The sequence below is a fragment of the Diachasma alloeum genome, unplaced genomic scaffold (genome assembly GCF_001412515.2).
Source record: "Diachasma alloeum isolate Michigan unplaced genomic scaffold, Dall2.0 Dall_scaffold_00212, whole genome shotgun sequence".
NCBI classification, from domain to species: Eukaryota; Metazoa; Arthropoda; class Insecta; order Hymenoptera; family Braconidae; genus Diachasma; species Diachasma alloeum.
The window spans coordinates 1,319,133-1,339,418 of record NW_021680377.1 but is presented as its reverse complement, the minus strand read 5'-3'; the positions used below and the strand labels follow the sequence as shown (position 1 = coordinate 1,339,418).

Sequence of the window (20,286 nt, the reverse complement as noted above, 5' to 3'; positions counted from 1 at the left end):
AATTACATTTTACACAGAATTATGATTTTTTTAAATATGCGTTGTGCATATAAATAATTGAAATTGTTAAAATTTATTACGATTTCGAAGAAATGATTTTTATGCTGGAAAATGAATTTTCATAATGACGAATCGTGAATTTGAAAATGATCCGCTTGTGGGCGCAATACGTTTTTATCAATTAATTTAAAAAAAAGTCGTTTAGATTAGTCTAAGAACAACTTTATTTAAAAAAATGCTTTTTCCCAAACCCATTACAATCGTAACATTCAATCTCAAAGGAAAAAATTCCTCATTCACATTTCCTTTTTCTAATTTCTAAATCTATTTTCACTCTCATTAACAATATATATATCCCCAGCAAATTCTCATGCTGCATTCAACGATAACAGCCCCATTTTCACACATTGTTCAACTAACTCTCTTATCTCGAATTGGAATTAATCGTCTTGTCCTACCCCTACTGGATTAATTCCAGTCATTTGAACATATCGTTATCTCCGCGACCTATTTGCAGTGGATCATGACCTTTATTGCTCCACTGGTCGGCGACTTGGCTGCGTCGAACGCCTCGACGGTTTTTTCCATGTGAAAGTTGTGCGTTATGAGGGGTTTCACGTTGATTTTGCCGGAAGCCACGAGGTCCAGGGCGTCAGCATAGTCATTAGCGTATCTGAACACTCCGCGAATGTCCACTTCGCGAGTTAGAGCATTTATCAGTGGAATTTTTACCTCGGGAGCGCCCATTCCCACCAAAACTACAACTCCACCCGATTTGGTAGCCTGCAATGATCAATTTAGAATTGTAAATAATAGTGGAACAATTTCAATCGATAGTTTCAGTGATAATTATAATTAAATCGTCCTTCAAGTGATTAAAATCAAGGTTATTTAATTTTCAGATGATGAAGAATAGAAAAAAAGGTCGAATAGAGTAAACACTGTTTTAATTTTTTTAAATATGTTATTTAAAAAATAAGTTATTGAGTCAGCACCTGAATTTCCAGAAAATCTCCATCAAAAAACATTGAGGAATAAATTTTTTTATTAATAATTTGCGCTTGATTTGTAATTTTTTTATTTGAGAATTATTTCAGGACTGATTTTCTTCCTTTAGCAGCTGAAAATATTTCCAGAAAAAAAAATCGCGTCGCGTTGAATTTTTCAATAATTTTCTGGACAAATGATTTTGATTTTTTATTTACTCACAAAAATGGCGGTTCTGATAGTCGATTCAGCCCCGGAGGCGTCGATAGTCTTGTCAGGCTCCCCTCCGAGGAGTTTATGAACCTCCGCGACGACCTGGGTCTCCGAGAGACCCTTGACCAGAAGCGTTTCATCAGCGCCCAATTCTTTCGCCGTCTGCAATCGTCCTGGGACGATGTCTATTGGGAATTCCCAAGAATAAAAATAATAAAAAAATGGAGAAACAGTAGAAATTAAATTGCAGGAATTAAATTAATCAATTAGAACAAAATAAAATTGCAGTGTTGATCATTTTATGTTATTACTTTCACTCCCTTCAATCGCATTCAATTTCTGTGGGGAAACTCGCGCAAATTGAGGATTTAAAATCCCCTTCCCTCACTTAATTTTTTTCAGCAATTATTTCTGAGAAATTCGACAAAACGTACCAGTGATGAGGGTCTTACTGGCCCCCATTGCCTTAGCGACTAATAAGGAAACGAGACCAATGGGTCCAGCTCCCAGAATCAACACCTTCGATCCAATTGCGACCCCCGCGCGTTTGCACGCGTGAACCCCCACCGACAGGGGCTCCAGGAGCGCGCCCTCCTCGAGGCTCACGTTATCGGGCAATCTGAAAAACGTGTAATGCACTTTTTGAATCCGCTGAGACCGACGATAAAGTCTCATCAACGTGACCTCCACATCATTACTGAGCTCTGATAATCGTAATAACGTCGGTAAATAATGATAAACTACGGGAAGAGAGGATTCACACAACAAATACGTATCTAAAGCATTCTTAATTCATCATAAAGCGAGCAATACCATTTTTTTTTTTCATTTTGAAATCTTCCATCAGTTCGTTCAAAGTTGAAATTGATTGTTAAACTGTTTAATTCATTAAATTCTGGATTTTTTAAATTGTGAAGTAATAAAGAAAAAGCATTTTTAAATCGTTAATGGGATGTTAGGAAATTGAATTTAAGAAGCGCAATAGCTCCCGAATAATTACTTGAAGCAGAAGTCAGCGGCGTGTCGGTAAAATTTCCGAAGACTTCCGTGAACCGGTGGCGTCGCGCAAAAGACCATTTCCGGGCAGAGATTGTACTTCCCCTCTTTGCAGTAGCTGCACATTCTGCAAGGCACGCCGGGTTCAACGGCCACCCGGTCGCCAATCTGCAACCCCAAGTGCATCACAATTTCCACCCGATGAGTCACATCAGTTGTTTAAAATTACCTTCAGGTTCTTGACATTCTTTCCGAGTTTAGCGACAGTCCCCGCAGACTCGTGGCCTATTATCATCGGTGCTTTTACAACGAAGTCACCGATTCGGCCGTTCACCAGGTAGTGGACGTCGGATCCGCAGATTCCGACGCACCCCATCTCCAATAGAACGTCTATTCGAAAATCAATTTTATCCTGATTTTATATTCTTTACTCTTTTATATTTTTGCTATAAAAAATATTTATTTATCTTTTATTCTTTTATATTTTTCTTACAAAAAATACTCTTCCTCTATTTCCGTAAAATATCTTTTATCTCTCGCGGAGAAAGTGAAAGCAGATATCGATTTCACCGGCGAAAAAAAAATTAGATTCCAAAAATCTCACTCTCTCCTTTGAAATTATGTCATCCCATTTCATTTTTCAATTTATCATCGACTTGAGAAACCTCGGAATCAAATTGTTTTCCGAGGAATTATTTTATCTTCATTTTGTTAATTTCTATGACGTAAACAGACGATGCAACTCACCATTATCCCCGGGCTCCTCGATAGCAGTGTTCTCCTGCGATGAGAAAATGTAAAAATAGAAGCATAGCAATAGAATCGGAATTGATGAAAATGAGTGAATAATCTAAATCGTTGCGGGAACTAGCTGCCCTTGAAAATAAGTCGTTTCAGTGTCACTTGTAAGTATTCATTGAATGAACGTCGCCTGATGCCGATGCGACACGTGCGCAGAATTAATGAAGACAAAAAGAAAAATGAAACAATAAAAATTTTAATGATTCTCGTAATTTTCCTCGCAGTCCCCTTAAAAAAATTGATTCCTCCAATTTTCCCCTAATTCAACTTCCAATTGATATTCCTGATGCCGTAATTAACGAACGGATGAGTAATTGATGTAAAAAAATGCACTGACCATTCGAATATCGTTGATTCCATAGAGAACGGCCGTTAGATTATTTCCTGCCATAATCACAATATTTCTCTGCGCGAATGCCAACAGAAAGTCCGAAACACTTGTGATTCTTCGATGTACGGTGAGAGAATGAACAGAGTGGGGCTCGTTTTCCACACCAAACAGACCGCGCAAACACTATCCTTATCGTCGTTGAGTAACACTTGGAATTAAAAATGAGTGATTACAAATCATCAGTTCCACAAGTCTTGCAGTTTTTTTTTAATTGATAACAAAAATCTCTGCGAATAATACTCAACATGTTGTTCATTTAACAATTAATAAACTACAATGGAATTGATTTGATTTTGACTTTTTAAAAAATAATGAGAAAATCTATTCAATTCAACTAAACGATTTCTCTGGTCGTACATAAATTCCAAATTGACAGCGTATTTAAATATTTCAAAAGAAAGAATTTGCCACTGTCATAAAGTCTAAATGAAAAAAATTTATTTCAGAAAAGAATAAAATACAATTTAATGATTAATCGCCCCCCCAGAATCCACAGGTGGACTGTTGAATATTGTCCCTGTTCTCCCGACGAATTCGAGTGGTCGCACTGGCCTCCCCCTTAGCCAGAATCTTCCTAGATTGGGCCTTTTTATTTCTCTTCTGCAGAGCGAGTCTCGCACGCTCCTTTATCACCTCCGGAGGTATTGTAGCCGTGGTAGAGGTGCTCCTGACACTCCTCACATCGTCAATGTCAGAACTATTGACTGCCATCGAGAGATTTATCAATTCTGGGACGACATCCTCCTCTTCGACGTCTCTCTCGATCTCAATTCCATTTTCTTCTTCTGTTATTTTATTCTGTATTTCAATCTCTATGTTATTTCGTGGAGTTTCTGGTGAGAAAGTCTGATGTTGTGAGTGGACATCCTGGTGCTCGTCGAAATTCTCCGGGAGAATCTCTATTTTCTGGTCTTGAAGGGCCTCAGAGTCACTCAGTGCATCCTCGAAGGCTTCGTCCTCCTCCTCGATTCCCATTTCTATCAGCAAATCTTTCTCCATTCGCCTTGTCAGACCACTCGCCTTTATTTCAACATCCACGCAGTCCTCACGACTGAAATAATAATTCAATTCATTCTCATTTATTATTTAATGAGCTAATCCATCAATTCATTCGTCAATGCTCAATTTTTTTGTTGACAATTTGAATGGAAAATCAGTTTAGTTTGAATAGATGAAGAAAATACGTTTATCATTGAAAAAATTTGGAATTGAGAAAACGAATTGTTTTAAAGTGATACTTACGCGAGGTCCTTGAACGATGGGTACAGCTCACTCTCGTACCCAAACCGACGTCTGAAGAAGTCCCTGATGCACTTGACATCCCTCTCGAAGTAATATTCGGCATTAAGGTGCTCAGTGGAAATCATCTGGGGGAAATCTATGACTATCGGTTTTCCTTCGTTCGTGATCATTATGTTGAACTCGTTGAAATCACCATGGATGACTCCATGATTTCCAAATGTCACGATTAGATTCATTAGTTGATCGTAGAGGTCTTCTACATTATCAACTTCATGAACTCCACATCTGGAATAAAATGCAAATGGAAAAACAGTTAAATTTACGTCTTCTTGATTTTTTTTTTCATTTGTTCATCAAGTTTTTATCTACTACTCAAAGTATAAGGAGAAAAACGAATAGAGAATGAAGAGAATATTAAATTTTCTCTTTAAAAATTAAAAAAATGGAAATTAAAAATAGGAATTGAGTTAAATAATGAATTAAAGGATGAAGTAAATTACGTACAGAGGTCCTCCCTCAATTAGTTCCATCACAACGCAGTGTCGATTGAAATCAATGGCCTTGGCCACGGGAAACCCCCTGTCCTCGAGGGCCTTCATGTAAGCAAACTCCCTCGTCGCTGATATCCTCGACAGATACAGCCAGGACATTGACTTCCTGTGTTTGTGGTAGTCCCTCTTCCCCTTGATATTCCTGAAGCACGTCCTCCCCAGTCTGTGCAGTTTCAGACAGACTGGCTTGCCCTCTTCGTTCGCCACAACGTAAATGTTGGATTCCTTTCCAACGCCTATTTGATTTCCAAATGATGAGACTACCCCACGTGCCACCAGGACCTTCAGGGCGAGGTAGTCGTAGCCAGCGTTTGTCAAACGATATCCATCATCTGTAGAATTTAAAATTAATTAATTAATTAATTCATTCATTCATTCTTTCATTAATTGATTAATTCATTCAATCACTTATTAATTAATCTAAAATTAACTGAAATGGTCTAGAATTGTCAGGTTAAACAAGAGACAAAAATTCTTCAAGAAGACGTGCAATTTAATTAATTGAATCGATCAATCAACGACTGTAACTTACAGTGCTTTCCTCGCTCATAACTGACTAATCTGTGTTTGCTCATCTCCTTCAGGAGCTTGTGCACTCCCCCATGACGTAAATTAGCTATTTGTGCTACTAGAGAACCTGGCACCAGCTCGTGATTCTTCATTCCCATTTCGATCTAGAAAACAGAAAATGAATGAGTGAGCATGGAAATGAGAAATGCATCATTAAAAATTGCCAATTGGAGACGACTGAATAAAATGTAGGAATAAATTTGTGAAACTCACAGCTGTCAGCACTCGAAAATCCTCTTTAGTTAAGTAACGCAACATCGTAACGTTGAGTTTCCCCATTCTCTCGTTTTATCCTTCAGTATTTTATGATCAAATGGAACACTGCACTCGATAATTACGAGCTATCTTGATTTTTCCAGTAATTTTGAAGCCTAACACTTGGGATTTCTCTGGTTTTTCTCGTTTTAAGCTCACGTGTGACTGGTAAACATAGAAATAGTGGACCTCACGTGGACTTAACACTAGAAATTGTAGGTTATGTCAGATGAGGTAACTTGAGGGCCTTGAGGGTAGTAGAACGGTAAAAAGCTGTTTTTTGCGATTTTTACAAAAAAAAAAAATTTTGAACATGAAGTATATGAAAAAGTCTTAAAATAGGTATTGAAATGTCAAAAAAGGTGTTTGTAACAGTTGGAACCACAAAATTCGATAAATTAATCGAAACAATAACGAAAGATGAAGTTCTGAAGGTAAAAAAATGCACAAAACCCCTCGAACCCATCGATCAATAAAAATTGATCAATTTCATCCCGTTTATTCCTTCAGGAACTGAGCAGGCGAGGCTACGACCACTTGATCCTCCAGATAGGAGCTTCGACAATAGACCCAAACTGCACTCCTCGTTGTGGAATGAAGAAAGTAGAATTCTTCAGGCTGAAGCCTTCTATCCAGGAGTACATGAGGAGTGCAGATCTCGTGATAAGTCACGCAGGTGCTGGCAGTTGTCTGGAGGCTCTGGAGGCTGGGAGACATCTGATTGTCGTCACTAATGAACTTTTGATGGACAATCATCAGCTGGAACTCGCTGAGCAGTTGGGGAAGGACAATCACTTGTATCATTGCACCTGTGAGGATCTCCTGGAGACCCTGAGGGTCATGGATCTTGGAAGATTGGTGCCTCTAGTTGGGGATAACAGTGAGAAGATTGCTAGGACCATCGATCGATTGATGGGAGTTTAGGAGAAATTATTTCTCCTGATTTTTTTGTAGAATAATTAATATATTGTGGGGCTGTTGGAATAAAAAAAATCGTTTAGCAGAGAATATTTGAGAATAATTACGAAGAGTTCGTGAATTCAATGAATGAATGAATTAATTAATTTTACAATTGAATAAAAACGCCAAATAATGTTTCAAATTATCGATTTATTCTCCTTATCTTCATTCAGCATGACTTACAATAAGCGCATTGTAATAATTAAATAACAGTACATATAAGTATGATCTGTTGACGTTGAGTGATTAAATCTCTGGCAATGTCGAGTGTGAAAGCATACGTCGCTGCGGGAGCTCTTCATTCGCATTTAATATCCCATGATGATTTCCAGTTACTTTCATTAATTATATTATACCACGTAACAGTGAACCTCTGTACAATTTCAACTGTCGTTGATTGCTGAATTTTCTTGTTCAATATTTTTTCTTTAATCGTTGCATTTTGTGTTTTTCAACAGAGAAGACTTAGTTATTAATCAGAGGATACACGACACAAATAACTACATCATTTTACAGAGAGTCTTGGAGTTTTATTTTTTTTATTCATTTGTTAATTGGATTTTCAGTTAGTCATTACTTTGATACGAGTCCAAGACGAGTCATTTCTTTTAGGAGCTCTCGGCCCATTTGTGCTGGACTCCTTGTCACAATTACACCGGCCTGAAATGTAACGAATTAAATTTCAATGGAAAACAATTTAAAGAAAAATTAATCTTCAGAGAATTTAGGTAATTTAGACTAGTTTAAATTTTGCCCTTTGAAAATTTAACTCTTAAAATCATTAGTTTACCTTTTCGAGCGCATTGATTTTATCCTGAGCTCCTCCTTTCCCCCCGGAGATGATGGCACCAGCATGGCCCATCCTGCGACCAGGTGGGGCAGTGATTCCAGCGATGAACGAAACAACTGGTTTAGCTTTTGCTCCCTGAATCAAAGGATAACAACTCGTTACAACCGAATTCCAACGAGTTTCGAATTTATTTAATACGAGGGATTGCTCTTGGTTGGATTTATCCACTGATTATGGAGGGGATGAACGTGGGATTGAGGATACCAATGAGATAATTGTGCTCAACCAACAGTGTTATGTTCAACGAGGTACTCAGCAGCAGACTCCTCAGCACTGCCACCGATCTCTCCGATCATGATGATACCGTCGGTGCCAGGATCCCTCAGAAACACTTCCAGGCAGTCGATGAAGTCTGTACCATTGAAGGGATCCCCACCAATGCCAACACACAGGGACTGGCCCAGTCCAGTCTATGAAAGAATGAGAAAAACATAAGTGAGAGATGAATTGTTCTGAAAATTATTTAATGGATGATTTAATGGAGTTATTCAATAGTAAAAAACATGAGAAAATTTTTTTTATAAATATTTCTTTCAAAGTTTTACAGGAAAAAAATCTCAGTGAATTTTCCCTCGAAATCCTTCATTCCAGATCAATTGGAGATTATCAAAGAATTTAATACTTCTGTGTGAATAAAATCATTTACCAGAGTTGTTTGATTCACAGCCTCGTACGTTAACGTCCCAGACCTTGAAACGATACCAATTTTCCCCTTCTGGTGGATGTGTCCTGGCATGATACCAATTTTACACTGAAACGAATAAAAAAATGAGGTTCAGTAAACGTACTATAATTATTGAAATTATTTGACGTTCAATATTAGTGATTTAATGAATTAATATCTATGAATTATCGATGAATAAATAAAAATGAATTCTCTTCGTGCAAAATTGTAGAACAAAAATCAATGAAATGAAGTGTTTATTTTTTCTGCTGTACCTGTTCTGGCGCAATGATGCCCGGACAATTGGGCCCTATAAGCCTCGACTTATTCTGCTCCAGTAACCGTCTCTTGACCTTGACCATGTCATGCTGAGGAATTCCCTCGGTTATGCAGACAATCAGAGGCATTTCTGCATCGAGTGCCTCCATTATGGCAGCCGCTGCAGCTGGTGGTGGTACGTAAATGACAGAGGCAGTGGCACCTGTTGCCTCCTTCGCCTAGAGCGCAAAAAAAATCATTACTCCTCCCTCGACAATCAGAAGTGAAAATAAAGGGTGAGAATCACCTCCTTCACGGTTTTAAAAACAGGTTTCCCGAGATGTTCAGTTCCAGCTTTTTTCGGACTGACACCCCCCACAACTTTCGTGCCATAGTCAATAGCCTGTTGACAGTGAAAAGTTCCCTGTTTACCAGTGAACCCTTGACAGATGACTTTAGTATTAGAGTCAATCTTCAAGTTTTTCCTTGTCTCCGTATAATTGAATCTAACTTGTGCACTGATGAGGCTGTTTGGTCTCCTAACTGAAAGAGAAAAAGTTTTCATTCATTAAAATTGTAGAATAAAATTGATTTTCTCCAGAATTTTAACAAAAGGAAAAATTAATTCGATATAAATGATTGTAAATTCAGATTCTCTGCGGCAGTTCGAGACCAGAATGAACTATAAAATTTGATAAACAATCCAATACTTAAGAAAGTATGTCACAAAAACTCATTGGGACATGAATGTATTTTTAAATAACAATGTTGGTCACAGCTCCACATCTCATTGAATCGACTTTAGAGACTATTTTGTCAGTGTTTCAAGGGCACCGATGTCCATGGTACACTGTCGTCAGGTATCGAGGTCATGGGCACCGCAAATAGCCATTCAAACTGAGAATCAAAACGCCTGTCACCTGTCGCCCAACAATAGCTATTAATTGGAGTTAATCATTGCCTCGACTTTGCTAACAATAAGACGAGTCTCAAGATGCAGACGATTGTCTGGATGAGACCTGAGTTAATTGATTAATCCAAGGGTAAATAGTCGATGTCTCTGTCCTTTCTTACATAATGAAATGTTTGGGACCGGTCAGGCTCCCATTAACGATAAATTCCCAGCGTTGTTCTGCAGTTCTATATATAGACAGCAAGAATGAAGGGGAAATGAGATGATATGTACTCGACTAATGCAAATACTCAATTGAACGTAAACTCGTGGAGGGTTCAAAGTATTAAAAACACGATTTCATTCACAGATTCTGGGTGTTGAGAATGAGGGAAGAGGGGTTTTATCACTCACCTGAGAGTTTTGCGAGGGCTCTGGCAGCTACAGCCATTTTTTATGTGTTCAGGGTGACTATGAGTGGTTTCAATTTGGGGGGATATTAATTTAGTATTGAATATTTCAACGACTACGACGATTCACCATCAGTACGTCGGCCTATCTACTTCGGGCCAAGGAGGACAAGACCAGGAGAAATGTACGATCGCGGGTGATGGGAGGGATACGAGCTGATGTACTCGATCGATAAAAACGTTTATTTCATTTTCGATCGAGTGAGGAATTTTTTATTCGAATTATTTTTTTTATTAATTCTGTTGGAGAATTTTCGTACCACTTGAGGGATTGTAATTATTATTTCATGTGGAGAATATAGTTTTTAAAAATATGGAAGTCAAAATCAATCGTTTTTTATAAAAATTCTGCGTTAATGACGTCACAAACCCGGAGACGTGAGTCCTCATTGGTCCATTCCGGAGAGTCGTGCAGTCGTTGGTGCAGGCGTGGCCCCAATCAGGCTAGATTGGCATAAACGTTCCCTGTGATTGGTTCATCCTTTGTATCCGTCGTTATCCATTCCGAAACGCTTGAAAGGTCCTTTTTAACGATCAGTTATCAATTAATTAGCGGTTTGTCAAGTATTTTTCATGAAAAGACGTATTTTTTTCCTGAATTTGACAAAAAAAAATCATTTCCGAATGCGGAAAAGATCACTAGTGCCTCTGCTGCCGTTTCCCCCAACGAAAAACCGACGCCACTACTCACTGAATCACGTACCCCATGCCAAAAGCCCAATACTCATTCTTCATTCACCGAAATCGTGAGTTTTTCCGTCCCCTCTAGAGAATTAATTACTCCCCTCGGTAATTTCCACCCACCGTCAGCAATAAAACTGTTAACAACACTCTTGAAGGTTCACGAGACCGACTTACAGAGAATTCCGGGGGAAATAGTGCCACGAGGACGTGAGGAAGCGCAGGATCAAGACGTCTGAGACTAGCCGGAGGATCGACTGGTGGTTGTGGCATTGGCGACACTCTGTTGCGATTATTCGCCAATTCACAGGTCCTTCCTGGGAGGAATAACACGCCGGGTGCCCAGGAGGGCTCAGCGAGCCTCGAGTGCCAGTAAAGTGGGGTTTCAACTGCTGAGGGACGCTGTCCTGGATCCAAGGTGAGCATTATGCAGGTTTTTGGACATTTCCAATGGTATTATGGGGTTCCATCAACAGTTCTAGGCTGCCTCGAACTTTTGTCATCCTGATTATGTTTACGAATGGGTTTTCTCGGTATTGATTGCAAATTTATGATGGCTTTCGCTCATTTTTTGCCCTCGCAGGCGAAAATCTTGCTTGCTCGCTTGAGAATCCTATCTTTGGTTGAGGTGACCTGATTGATTTGACAATGAAGATGACGAGATCTTGGAGCCAGATTTTTAGTTCTTTAATTTATGATTAATCGAAAATGGTAGAGTGGAATTTCTAGATTTTTTATTTCATTGTCAAGGGGTCTTTTAAGCTGTAAAATGAGAGCTCATTCATCTAAATTACATCATTGGGTTGAGAGATATCGACTGTTGAAGACAATTTGTTTTAAAATAAAACTCATTTAAATTTGTGAAAATCAGTGAGCAAATGAAAAATATCACGTTGGGTCACCTCACCAGGCCCCCTTGCAATCAATACCCTCTCGTCTCAGATAAACTGATAACAATGCTTCTATTTTTCATCTTCAAGCTGCTCCTCCAACCCTCCAGTGATCCCTCCTTAACCTCCACCCCAGTCTCCCAAGATTATCTTACTTTGCACGTCCAACAAACAATTCTTTCAGGTTGAACAAACGAAAAAAAATATTGCTCTAGTGCAGTACCACCTAAACAAAAAGTTTACTTAAAATAATCCGAGTAATCGAAGTTATACATTTGCTTGTGTTGTGTTCCTCAAACCAAAAAGTTTTATTCGCAATATCAGCCCAAGTTTACCCGAAAATTCCCCCCATGAACTCCACTGTCGAGGAAGTTTACAAAAAAGTTATCGCCGGAGAAGTTATAAATCCAAATAATGGGAATGCAAAGTCCGCATTCAGTACGTTATGTGAAGAAAACATAAGTTTCAAGTTCAAGTATGAGAATATTCCCCAAGAATTCCCAATCATTCGAATTCCTTCACGATCTAAAAAGAGAAAAGAAAAAGAAAAGAGAGAAAAATCGAGTTTACGTTTGTGTTCGTTTCGAGTACGTAAAAATCCAAAAAGTGAATGGATTTATCGCGTCGGTACCTCAAGAGAGCGAGTACTGCACGAGCACTCTTAACAGAGCCCCCAGGTAAGCCTAAACACCGTCGCAATCTCCGACATAGCGATCTTCGTAGGTATACGATCGCCTAAACTCACAAAAAAAAAAGAAAAAAAAATCAGACTCAAGAATAAAATCGACAAGTCTCCGAGGCTCCCTGCGCGTTTCATGAGCAGAATTTTGTGTTCGCAGGTTGAAAAAAACCTAGTGCAAAAATCATAAAAAATGTCAGACTCGGGTTCTGATAGTTCATCGGAGTACGAGACTCACCGAGGAGGCGTTGCGACGCCGGAAGGCTCTCCGGGGTACAGAAAATCCCGAAAGTCGTCAGTGAGTTCCGTGGGTTCATCGCCCCGAGGTCCGCGATCGCCGCCAGCGTCGCCCCCAGGATCTCCAAAATCGGGTAGTGGCTCCCCACGATCGCCAGGGGCGCCCCAGTCCCCAGGATCGCCCCGCTCTGCGCGCTCCCAAGGCTCCCCCAGGTCCCCAGGATCGCCCCGATCGCCCCGGTCCCGCCACAGCTCCCCAAAGTCGGTCTCAGGCTCCCCAAAATCCCGAAGATCCTCCAACTACCTGGACTCTCGTTCAGAGCGTTCGTCCCCTCCAGGTTCTGCCCCAGGCTCGCCCCCTGGGGAGTCCTCCAAGTCCGAGTCCAAGTCCCCCAGAGGGCCGAGGTCCCCGTCGTCTCCAAAGTCCCCCGCCTCAGCCAGGAGCTCCCCGAAGTCTCTCCTGTCAGGCCGTTCCTCCCCAAAGTCCTTCAAATCCGGTCGGGGATCGGCCCCGGACGAGGGCGAACTCGACGAGTCCCCGGCGAAGCCGAAATCCCCTCGGGAGAAGTCCAACTCCTTCAACGAACTCGATGGGGAACAGATATCCGACGGCGACATTGAGGACGAGCCCGAGCCCCTGAAGGCGAAGCCAGCGCCGATGACCCACGGGGAGGACCTCTCCGACGTCTCGGACCTCGACAGCATGGACGGGGTGGACGAGCCCGAGGACAACCCCCAGGACAACGAGGAGCCGAAGAGTCCCGATGAGAAGGGGAAGGCGGGGAAGGACGAGAAAGTTGCGTCTGTGAGCATCGCCGAGGAGACTGAGCAGCTGGACTTCGAGGCTGACGGCCAGTGGAAGGACGAGAGGGAGGAGGGGGAGGCCGAGGCCCCGAAGGAGTCCAAGGAGAAAGAGAAGGAGAAGGAGAGAGAGAGGGACAGGGACCTGAAGGAGAAGGAGAAGGAGAACGACAAGAGGGAGTCCGGGGAGATTGTGGACGACGAGCCTGTGGAGGACGGCGAGAAGGTGGAATCAGAGCTCGAGGAGGGGGAGCTCAGCGACGGAGACGATGCCAGACCCGAGGAGACCGAGCCCAGACCCGTCTGCAGGTTCTACAACAGGGGACAGTGCACCTGGGGCGTCAGCTGCAGGTTCCTCCACCCCGGCGTCACTGACAAGGGAAACTACACGATGTTCGATATGGTCAGGCCCATGGCGTACCCCCCACACGCTTCCAGTGCTACTCATGAGTTCAGACCGCTCATGGAGAGACCCAGCTTGATAAGACCGCTGACGGGGTATCCAGCTCCCCATCATCCGCCCAAGGGGGAGGATCTCCCAGCTGAGAGCGCCTGGGAGAGGGGCCTCAGGCATGCCAAGGAGATGATGAGGAAGGCCAACAAGAGGAAAGAGTCCGATATGGACTTCGAGGAGAAGAAGATGAATTTGAGCCTGGGCCAGGACGAGATGGATCGCGAGGCTGGGTATTACGTGAAACCCGCCAGTCCGGAACCACCGGCTGAGAGGTGGCCGCCCAGGGAGGGACCCCGGAGGGTTCCACCCCACAGAATCACTCCAGAGAGGTATGGCTCACGAAATTGATTAATTAAGGATTTTTGAAGATAATAGAACAGGGAAAAAAAAATTTACTTTCGTTTTTTTCATTTTATTATTTTTTTTTATGGCGAAAAAGTGGGAAGTTGAAGCAAAAAATTGAGTTAATCCCATAAAGATTCATCAATTGATGAATCAGAAATTTTTAAAGATGATAGAACAGGTGAAAAAAAAATTTTCATTTTGTTATTATTTGTTGTTGTTTTTTAATGAAAAAAATTGTGCAGTCAGTATCAGTTTATCTATTTTCTTGAAGATATGACGAAGCCGACGGTTACTACCCACCCCCCAACCACCCGGGCCCGCCCTCAGAGTACTACAGAAGAGTTCAGTACAAGTCTGAGCCCCGTCCAGGCCCAGAGTACAGAGAACGAGTGGATTATCCTCCACCCCCGCGTGGGCCTGCTCACTCAGTATCGCCTCCACCTTACCCCAGAGAGAGGGAACGCGAGAGGGGTAGAGAGCACGAGTACTACGAGAAGTACGAGAAGAAGCACAAGAGACCTTCCAGGGAAGTAATCGTCGAGAGAATTCCAGTGGCCAAGACCTGGAGGGAGGAGGACCCACCGGCGCCAGAGAGAGGTCGCGGGGACGAGTGGGCCGACCCCTGGATGAGGAGAAAATCTCCGAGTGCTGTTAGAAAAAGCTCTGGCTCTTCCAGAAGGCCCAGGAGGCAGTCCTACTCCTCTGGATCCTCATACACAAGCACAAGGTAAAATTAATCATTGAAAAATCCTTAAACAATTTTTTTTCCAATTATAAATCTACAAATAATAATTTATTATCGATTATTTCTTGAACTGATCGTTTAAAATTTTCCCTGCATTTTTAAATTGAATAGTTGGAAGAATTATCGTTCCCTAGAACTTCATAGGAAGAAATGTTTTCGAAAAAAAAAAATCTGTCGATCTTTCAACTGCTAAAAAAAATGTTTTAGCTCCAGCAGAAGTTCAAGTCGCTCTAGTTACTCCTCTTATGAATCCCCCTCCAGGTCCCGCTCCCCATCCCCCTCGTCTCGTCGTGCTCGTGCCAAAGGTAAACATCCCCCTCCCTCCCCACCCCCAGTGAACACGACATCTCAACCGAGAGGCGTGATGGTGATGAATCCACCGGCCCCATTGCCCTGGGGAACGAAAGACTCGATTTCCCCCACTGGTACAGCGCACAGACGAGCTGGACTCAATCCACCAGCACCAAGTCCACTGATGTCACATCGTCATCACGAGAAAACGAGGGATAAGGCTGCATTGGCCGCTGCTGTTGCTAAAGTCATCAAGAGTCGTTCTAGATCTAGGTGAATGATTTTTTTTTATATTTCCATTTATTTACTTTTTTCTCATTTATTTTATTTATTGTTACGCCTTAACTTAATCATTATGTTTTTAGCTTTTTCAATTTTTTTCTAATTACTCCTTTCCTATTTGAAAAACAGAATAAATTCTGAATGAAATTGATTCTAATTTAGTAGAATGAAGGCATAATTTCCTCACATTTCATGACATTCTGCACGAAATAAATATCATTGATGGACAATTAATTTTATTGATTAATAATGAGAACATAATTCTCAAACATCAATTATAATAATTTCTTCATTTGACAGATCGTCCCACAGTAGTAGTGGATCAGAGAGCTCAGGAAGTAGCAGTGACTCCAGTGAGTCCAGCTACTCCTCAAGCTCGTCCGTGGAATTACGAAGGAGAAAAGCAGCGTCTCCATCCCGCAAGGACTCTTCCAAGGCATCGGACCCCCCTAAAGTCTCCACCTCGAAGCAGCAGGTGAAGCAGAAAGTCTCCACGACCCCCGTGAAGAAGGCAGACCGCAGTGCCACCCTGGCCGGGAAGAAACGGCCCCTGGAGTCGTCTCCCATCTCAGACAGCAAAGCAAGCGTTGCTGCAGCAGCTGCCAAAGCTGCCAAGAAGGCGAGCTCAAGGCGAGAGGAGCTCCTTAAGCAATTGAAAGCTGTCGAGGACGCGATCGCACGCAAGCGGTCAAAGGTTTAATTTTTCTCGAGGAAAATAAAGCGATTAAACGAATTATAAAAAATATGATAAGCCTTCGGTGACGTATTTAGGATATCCTAGGAGTTAAATAAAGAGTAATTTGTTTTTAACTCGCTGTGTCAGTTGTGCATTGACATGATTCAGACGATTTCAGTTGAAGATAATACGAGAAAAAAATTATTCATTGATTTTTCATTTGAATAAAATTAGTATCAAGAATTCAAGTTCAATGAGAGGGAAAAGATTTTTGGGCGATGTACAAAAGTATATTTTTTTCTTTTCATCTTCTGTTAGTCTCAAACATACAACCGTGCGACTTAATCCGTAAGTTAATAATATTAATACTGCCTATTAAAGGAGAAATAATTTTGTTTTCTGTACATGAAAAAATTATAAAAATCGTTCGTTCTAAAGTGAAGAGATAAGTACCTCATTTTTCACAGGTTTTCGTAAATAAATAATGATTAATAAAGACCTTCCGAATATTCCAATTATCTCTACAATTCTCAAGGTTACTTTGTCAACGTCCATTTCGTTCATTCTGTTGAATAAAAAAATTAATGATCAGTGCAGTTAGAGGGATCAAATTGAGATAGCAGTGGCCCTGACAGCAGCACTGAGGAGAGGATTGGGGTCGGGTTCCTCGGTTAAAATGATGACTTTGGTCCACTCTCGGCGTTTGTTGCTCTGCCTCAGGGCATCTATGACAGCCTGAATGTAGAGGCCGTCTTCGAAGGTCGCTGCTTGGGAGACAGGCTCCTTGATCCATCCCCTCTTGTCCTCCACAGGCTGGAAGGCCTCTCTGAGGGCTCCAATCATCTTCTTCAAGCCTTTGACGTAGGGCCTGGGTATCGAGTCCTTGACAGCTGGAAAATTCTCCTGGAGATTCTCCATGTCTCTGTAGAGCACCTCCTCCTGACCATTCCTGCATCCATGGAGATCCCCTCCTCTCACCACCAGGTGTCCACTAGTCCCACAGATCAAGACCTCTTGAGTCAATTGCCCCTGGAGATGATTGCTGAGGGTTGCTGTCACCAAGGCACCTCCTGTCAACTCCATCTGGAAGCAGCAGAAGTCCGGAGATGTCACTCGACGAATTCCGTTGATGTTCTTCGTCGTCTGGGTGAAGGTTTTCACCACTGCGTGGACTCTCGAGGCTTTCTGATTGATCAGGTGGAAGATCAAGTCTATTACGTGACTCCCCACGAGGGCTAGGATTCCGCCACCCATTGTGTCATCGCAGAGCCAGTCATATCCTTTGAAAACAAAAATAAAATTTCTACAGCTGCAAAAAAATTGTCGCACTCGTTTGGCAATATCTCTTGAACAAACGATGCAATTTGAATGAGTCAGGACTCATTTTAAAGCTTCAAAAAATATCTTCAAAATGAAAAAAAAATCTCGAATTTCACTCTGCCAATCTCGAGTTATTGACGATTGAAAATATTGCATTTGGGCCTTTTAAAAATAAAATAGCCTGGAACCAATGCGAATGATACAGTTTCTCAAAAAAATGTAAAATTAGAATTTAAAACAGGTATCAATTATCGTATACGAAGGAGAACAATCAACTAAGCTAAAAAGGAGTGTATATTCACCTATTTGGTTGTAAATAACCCATTGTAGGGGTGGATACATAAATAAAAATAAAATAAAATACGAACCATTTCGCAATAAACTCCCCATCTGCACCCTGATGTCAACAATGGTAACAGGGCCCCCCAGGTATCCATCCTCGAGAGCGCTTTTCATCCTGACGAACGCAGGGAGAAACCTCAGACTGTGATTGACGATGCTGATCAACGAGGGATAGTACTGAGCAGCTCTGACCATCTTCAGAGCCTCACTCTGGCTCAGCCCAGCTGGTTTATCACACACCACGTGCTTGCCGATCCCCAGGGCCTTGACGGAAATTTGCGCCTGCAGACTGGGGGAGCACATGATGAAGATGAGGTCGACGTCCTTTCTGAGGAGCACGTCGTCGATCCTGCTGGTGTGGAAGGGAATCTCCAGGTCTTTGGCGACTTCTGCTGCCTCCGCCAGGGTCCTGCCCCATACTGCCTCGATCTTGAACCCCTTCTCACGGAGAAAGGGCACTATCACACGAACTACACTTCCTGTGCCGAATAATCCAATTCCTGGCAGCATTTTTGGGGGACTCTGCATGGAATTGAGTGAAATTTAGAGACTAGGTTTTTTACTTTTGTGGGTTCATTATTTTATTGCTGTTCTGGGAATTGGGAAGAGAAGGAAGAGAATTTTTTTTTTAATAGAGTTAATAATTAATAATAAATATGGAATGTCCAGGTATTGATTGAATAACGAAAGTTATAAAATAATAGTTGAAAAATATCAATCTTCATTCTCTTCCTTTCACTGCTAATTTGAAAATTGTTTTTTCCAATTTTTTTTTTTTTGAGGGGGAGAAAATGAGTGAATTGCGTTTGTTTTATGCAAAAAAGGGCTAGAACTCACGTGTTTCCACAACTTGACCTAAATTTTTGACAGATTGAGAATTCCCAGCGTCATTTTTTGGGTTTTCCCACACCTGCACTCAAAAAAACATAAATTATCAAATCCTCAGGCACGCAAACAATTTCATTCCACAAATCTCATTCACGAATATTTTTCCATTCTTCCACTCCGGAAAATCCCGTTTGTTATTCACTTTTCAGATTTTTATTTATAGACAAACTCTGAGTCACCTGAAGCTAGCGGCGGAAACGAAACGTTGACTTCACATTCAACTTCAGACGTTCCAAATTTTCATTTCAGTAAAAAATGTTCTGCAGTGTCGAGTAAAAAAACAGAAAAAAAAACATGATAAATTGTTAAATTGAAATTTTTTTGAAATGTTGAAAAAAAAATTGAAATGAAAATTTCTGTTTATCTGCAGTGGATCAGCGGCTGTCGTTCTGACTGTTGACAAGGCAATTTCCTGAAGTATCGTCCCGCTTCTCTGTCTATTACTCTCCCCTCTCGCTCCAAACAACAAAACCGTTGGGAGAATAATTAAAAACGAGTGATTACTTCCCAAATAGAACGAACGCTATCATATCTCCTCTAAAATCGTTCGATTCTCTAAAAATAATCAAGAAAAAACCGAAGATTGTGAACGGAAATTCGTGAAGAAGAGTGCATCATTATTCATAGAGTGAGGGATTCGGTTTTCTGAGGTCGGCAGAGGCCATTCGCGGCTCAGTTTACAGTCGTGCGCGCGCGTAAACGAGAAAAAAACATTCCGAGACCTGTGGAACAATGAACAAAGAGCAACGGCATTCCCAAAACTAAACGTGTGCGTCGTGTTGTTTGTCGAGTGAAAATATATTCTTGTGATTTTTTGATGAAGTAAAGGGACACATTGATGGCAATGGAGGATCCTAATGACGAAAAGCCGGAGGTGAGTAGCGATTTTTGCCACTAGAATACGTAGACTCGACCGTTTTTGAGGTTTTGGCAAAATTTTTGCTGCTTCGGGGTCTCGATTCTTTCTTTATGGGATACATTTATTTTTTTTTCGGTGGAAAAATGATGGAAAATCGAATATCTAGCCTCGAGATTCGTAGATGTAGCGAGTTCACTGACATTTTTGACTTGAGAAAGAATTAAAATGCGATTTTATTGTCAATAAATGTAAGAAAACAAGAATTCTTCGAGAAAAAATGACAAGGACCTAACCCTTGGCACTAAATTCTAAATTGGACCCCGACGATCTCCAGTACCTCAAACTAGCCATTCTCCATTCCTCCTCACGCCTCTTCAAATCCCTGACCTCTTGACGAAACAAAATTTCTAAATTTATTAATAATAAATTCCCTCAATAAAATAATAGGAGAGGGTGAGGTAAAATGGACACTTTCAACTTCTTTTCTAATGTTTATAACTCGGGAATAAATTCATCAACTAAACTCAAAATTATCCCATTTCATAAACAATTCAATGAGTAATTTTTCAATAATGGTGTTGGAAAAATTGGCCTAGACGGGCTCCCGCAATTTCACAGGTTCAATAAAAAGTTAAAAGGATTTTTTGTCGACGTGTGGCATCGACAAAAAATCAAAATAATTCAATGAGTCCTTAC

General features: G+C 41.2%; 6 protein-coding genes across 10 annotated transcripts; 2 read left to right on the top strand and 4 right to left on the bottom strand.

The window, feature by feature from the left end:
* Positions 1-206: 206 nt before the first annotated feature.
* Positions 207-3,479, bottom strand: LOC107036898 (sorbitol dehydrogenase). The gene is made up of 7 exons (XM_015255144.2): positions 3,335-3,479; positions 2,944-2,977; positions 2,426-2,586; positions 2,201-2,364; positions 1,635-1,819; positions 1,210-1,385; positions 207-783 (listed from the first exon to the last, which is right to left on the bottom strand). The coding sequence occupies exons 1-7, from the start codon at positions 3,386-3,388 to the stop codon at positions 508-510; spliced, it is 1,050 nt and encodes a 349-aa protein (XP_015110630.1). The 5' UTR covers positions 3,389-3,479; the 3' UTR covers positions 207-507.
* On the bottom strand, positions 3,479-6,342 carry LOC107036893 (serine/threonine-protein kinase RIO2). Of its 2 annotated transcripts, XM_015255134.2 has the most exons (6): positions 5,965-6,342; positions 5,714-5,855; positions 5,135-5,513; positions 4,631-4,915; positions 3,850-4,439; positions 3,479-3,536 (listed from the first exon to the last, which is right to left on the bottom strand). In XM_015255134.2, the coding sequence occupies exons 1-5, from the start codon at positions 6,028-6,030 to the stop codon at positions 3,860-3,862; spliced, it is 1,452 nt and encodes a 483-aa protein (XP_015110620.1). In that variant the 5' UTR covers positions 6,031-6,342; the 3' UTR covers positions 3,479-3,536; positions 3,850-3,859. The 2 variants fall into 2 exon arrangements, with proteins under 2 accessions (XP_015110620.1, XP_015110619.1); XM_015255133.2 differs by lacking the exon at positions 3,479-3,536 and having other exon boundaries at positions 3,805-4,439.
* LOC107036903 (UDP-N-acetylglucosamine transferase subunit ALG13 homolog) lies at positions 5,984-7,129 on the top strand. The gene is made up of 3 exons (XM_015255153.2): positions 5,984-6,271; positions 6,349-6,440; positions 6,517-7,129. Exons 2-3 carry the CDS (start codon positions 6,357-6,359, stop codon positions 6,928-6,930), a joined length of 498 nt encoding a protein of 165 aa, XP_015110639.1. The 5' UTR covers positions 5,984-6,271; positions 6,349-6,356; the 3' UTR covers positions 6,931-7,129.
* On the bottom strand, positions 7,097-10,246 carry LOC107036899 (succinate--CoA ligase [ADP/GDP-forming] subunit alpha, mitochondrial). Its single transcript, XM_015255145.2, has 7 exons — positions 10,045-10,246; positions 9,046-9,281; positions 8,756-8,977; positions 8,463-8,567; positions 8,047-8,226; positions 7,757-7,891; positions 7,097-7,626 (listed from the first exon to the last, which is right to left on the bottom strand). Exons 1-7 carry the CDS (start codon positions 10,079-10,081, stop codon positions 7,540-7,542), a joined length of 1,002 nt encoding a protein of 333 aa, XP_015110631.1. The 5' UTR covers positions 10,082-10,246; the 3' UTR covers positions 7,097-7,539.
* A 552-nt stretch (positions 10,247-10,798) lies between these two features.
* On the top strand, positions 10,799-16,690 carry LOC107036884 (zinc finger CCCH domain-containing protein 18). Of its 4 annotated transcripts, none has more exons than XM_015255114.2 (6): positions 10,799-10,846; positions 10,940-11,199; positions 12,511-14,171; positions 14,459-14,914; positions 15,140-15,496; positions 15,806-16,690. In XM_015255114.2, the coding sequence occupies exons 3-6, from the start codon at positions 12,544-12,546 to the stop codon at positions 16,203-16,205; spliced, it is 2,841 nt and encodes a 946-aa protein (XP_015110600.1). In that variant the 5' UTR covers positions 10,799-10,846; positions 10,940-11,199; positions 12,511-12,543; the 3' UTR covers positions 16,206-16,690. The 4 variants fall into 4 exon arrangements, with proteins under 4 accessions (XP_015110600.1, XP_015110601.1, XP_015110599.1 ...); XM_015255115.2 differs by having other exon boundaries at positions 11,856-14,171; XM_015255113.2 differs by having other exon boundaries at positions 10,940-12,348.
* LOC107036886 (glucose-fructose oxidoreductase domain-containing protein 2) lies at positions 15,625-18,911 on the bottom strand. Its single transcript, XM_015255117.2, has 3 exons — positions 18,681-18,911; positions 17,870-18,365; positions 15,625-17,461 (listed from the first exon to the last, which is right to left on the bottom strand). Exons 2-3 carry the CDS (start codon positions 18,351-18,353, stop codon positions 16,788-16,790), a joined length of 1,158 nt encoding a protein of 385 aa, XP_015110603.1. The 5' UTR covers positions 18,354-18,365; positions 18,681-18,911; the 3' UTR covers positions 15,625-16,787.
* Between the last annotated feature and the right edge of the window lie 1,375 nt (positions 18,912-20,286).

Excerpts from the sequence above, each read along its gene's own strand:
- LOC107036903 (XM_015255153.2), top strand. The coding sequence starts at position 6,357 with ATGTCAAAAAAGGTGTTTGTAACAGTTGGAACCACAAAATTCGATAAA. Across the intron at positions 6,441-6,516 it reads CGAAAGATGAAGTTCTGAAG|GAACTGAGCAGGCGAGGCTA; the intron begins GTAAAAAAATGC and ends TTATTCCTTCAG.
- LOC107036886 (XM_015255117.2), bottom strand. The coding sequence starts at position 18,353 with ATGCTGCCAGGAATTGGATTATTCGGCACAGGAAGTGTAGTTCGTGTG. Across the intron at positions 17,462-17,869 it reads GGGGAGTTTATTGCGAAATG|GATATGACTGGCTCTGCGAT; the intron begins GTTCGTATTTTA and ends TTGTTTTCAAAG.
- LOC107036899 (XM_015255145.2), bottom strand. The coding sequence starts at position 10,081 with ATGGCTGTAGCTGCCAGAGCCCTCGCAAAACTCTCAG. Across the intron at positions 8,978-9,045 it reads TTTTTAAAACCGTGAAGGAG|GCGAAGGAGGCAACAGGTGC; the intron begins GTGATTCTCACC and ends TTTGCGCTCTAG. Across the intron at positions 8,227-8,462 it reads CTGTGAATCAAACAACTCTG|ACTGGACTGGGCCAGTCCCT; the intron begins GTAAATGATTTT and ends ATTCTTTCATAG.
- LOC107036898 (XM_015255144.2), bottom strand. The coding sequence starts at position 3,388 with ATGGCAGGAAATAATCTAACGGCCGTTCTCTATGGAATCAACGATATT. Across the intron at positions 1,820-2,200 it reads GCCGCTGACTTCTGCTTCAA|ATTGCCCGATAACGTGAGCC; the intron begins GTAATTATTCGG and ends CACGTTTTTCAG. Across the intron at positions 784-1,209 it reads CTATCAGAACCGCCATTTTT|GCTACCAAATCGGGTGGAGT; the intron begins GTGAGTAAATAA and ends TGATCATTGCAG.
- LOC107036893 (XM_015255134.2), bottom strand. The coding sequence starts at position 6,030 with ATGGGGAAACTCAACGTTACGATGTTGCGTTACTTAACTAAAGAGGAT. Across the intron at positions 5,856-5,964 it reads ATTTTCGAGTGCTGACAGCT|ATCGAAATGGGAATGAAGAA; the intron begins GTGAGTTTCACA and ends TCTGTTTTCTAG. Across the intron at positions 4,916-5,134 it reads CTAATTGAGGGAGGACCTCT|ATGTGGAGTTCATGAAGTTG; the intron begins GTACGTAATTTA and ends ATTTTATTCCAG.
- LOC107036884 (XM_015255114.2), top strand. The coding sequence starts at position 12,544 with ATGTCAGACTCGGGTTCTGATAGTTCATCGGAGTACGAGACTCACCGA. Across the intron at positions 14,172-14,458 it reads CACAGAATCACTCCAGAGAG|ATATGACGAAGCCGACGGTT; the intron begins GTATGGCTCACG and ends ATTTTCTTGAAG. Across the intron at positions 15,497-15,805 it reads AAGAGTCGTTCTAGATCTAG|ATCGTCCCACAGTAGTAGTG; the intron begins GTGAATGATTTT and ends TTCATTTGACAG.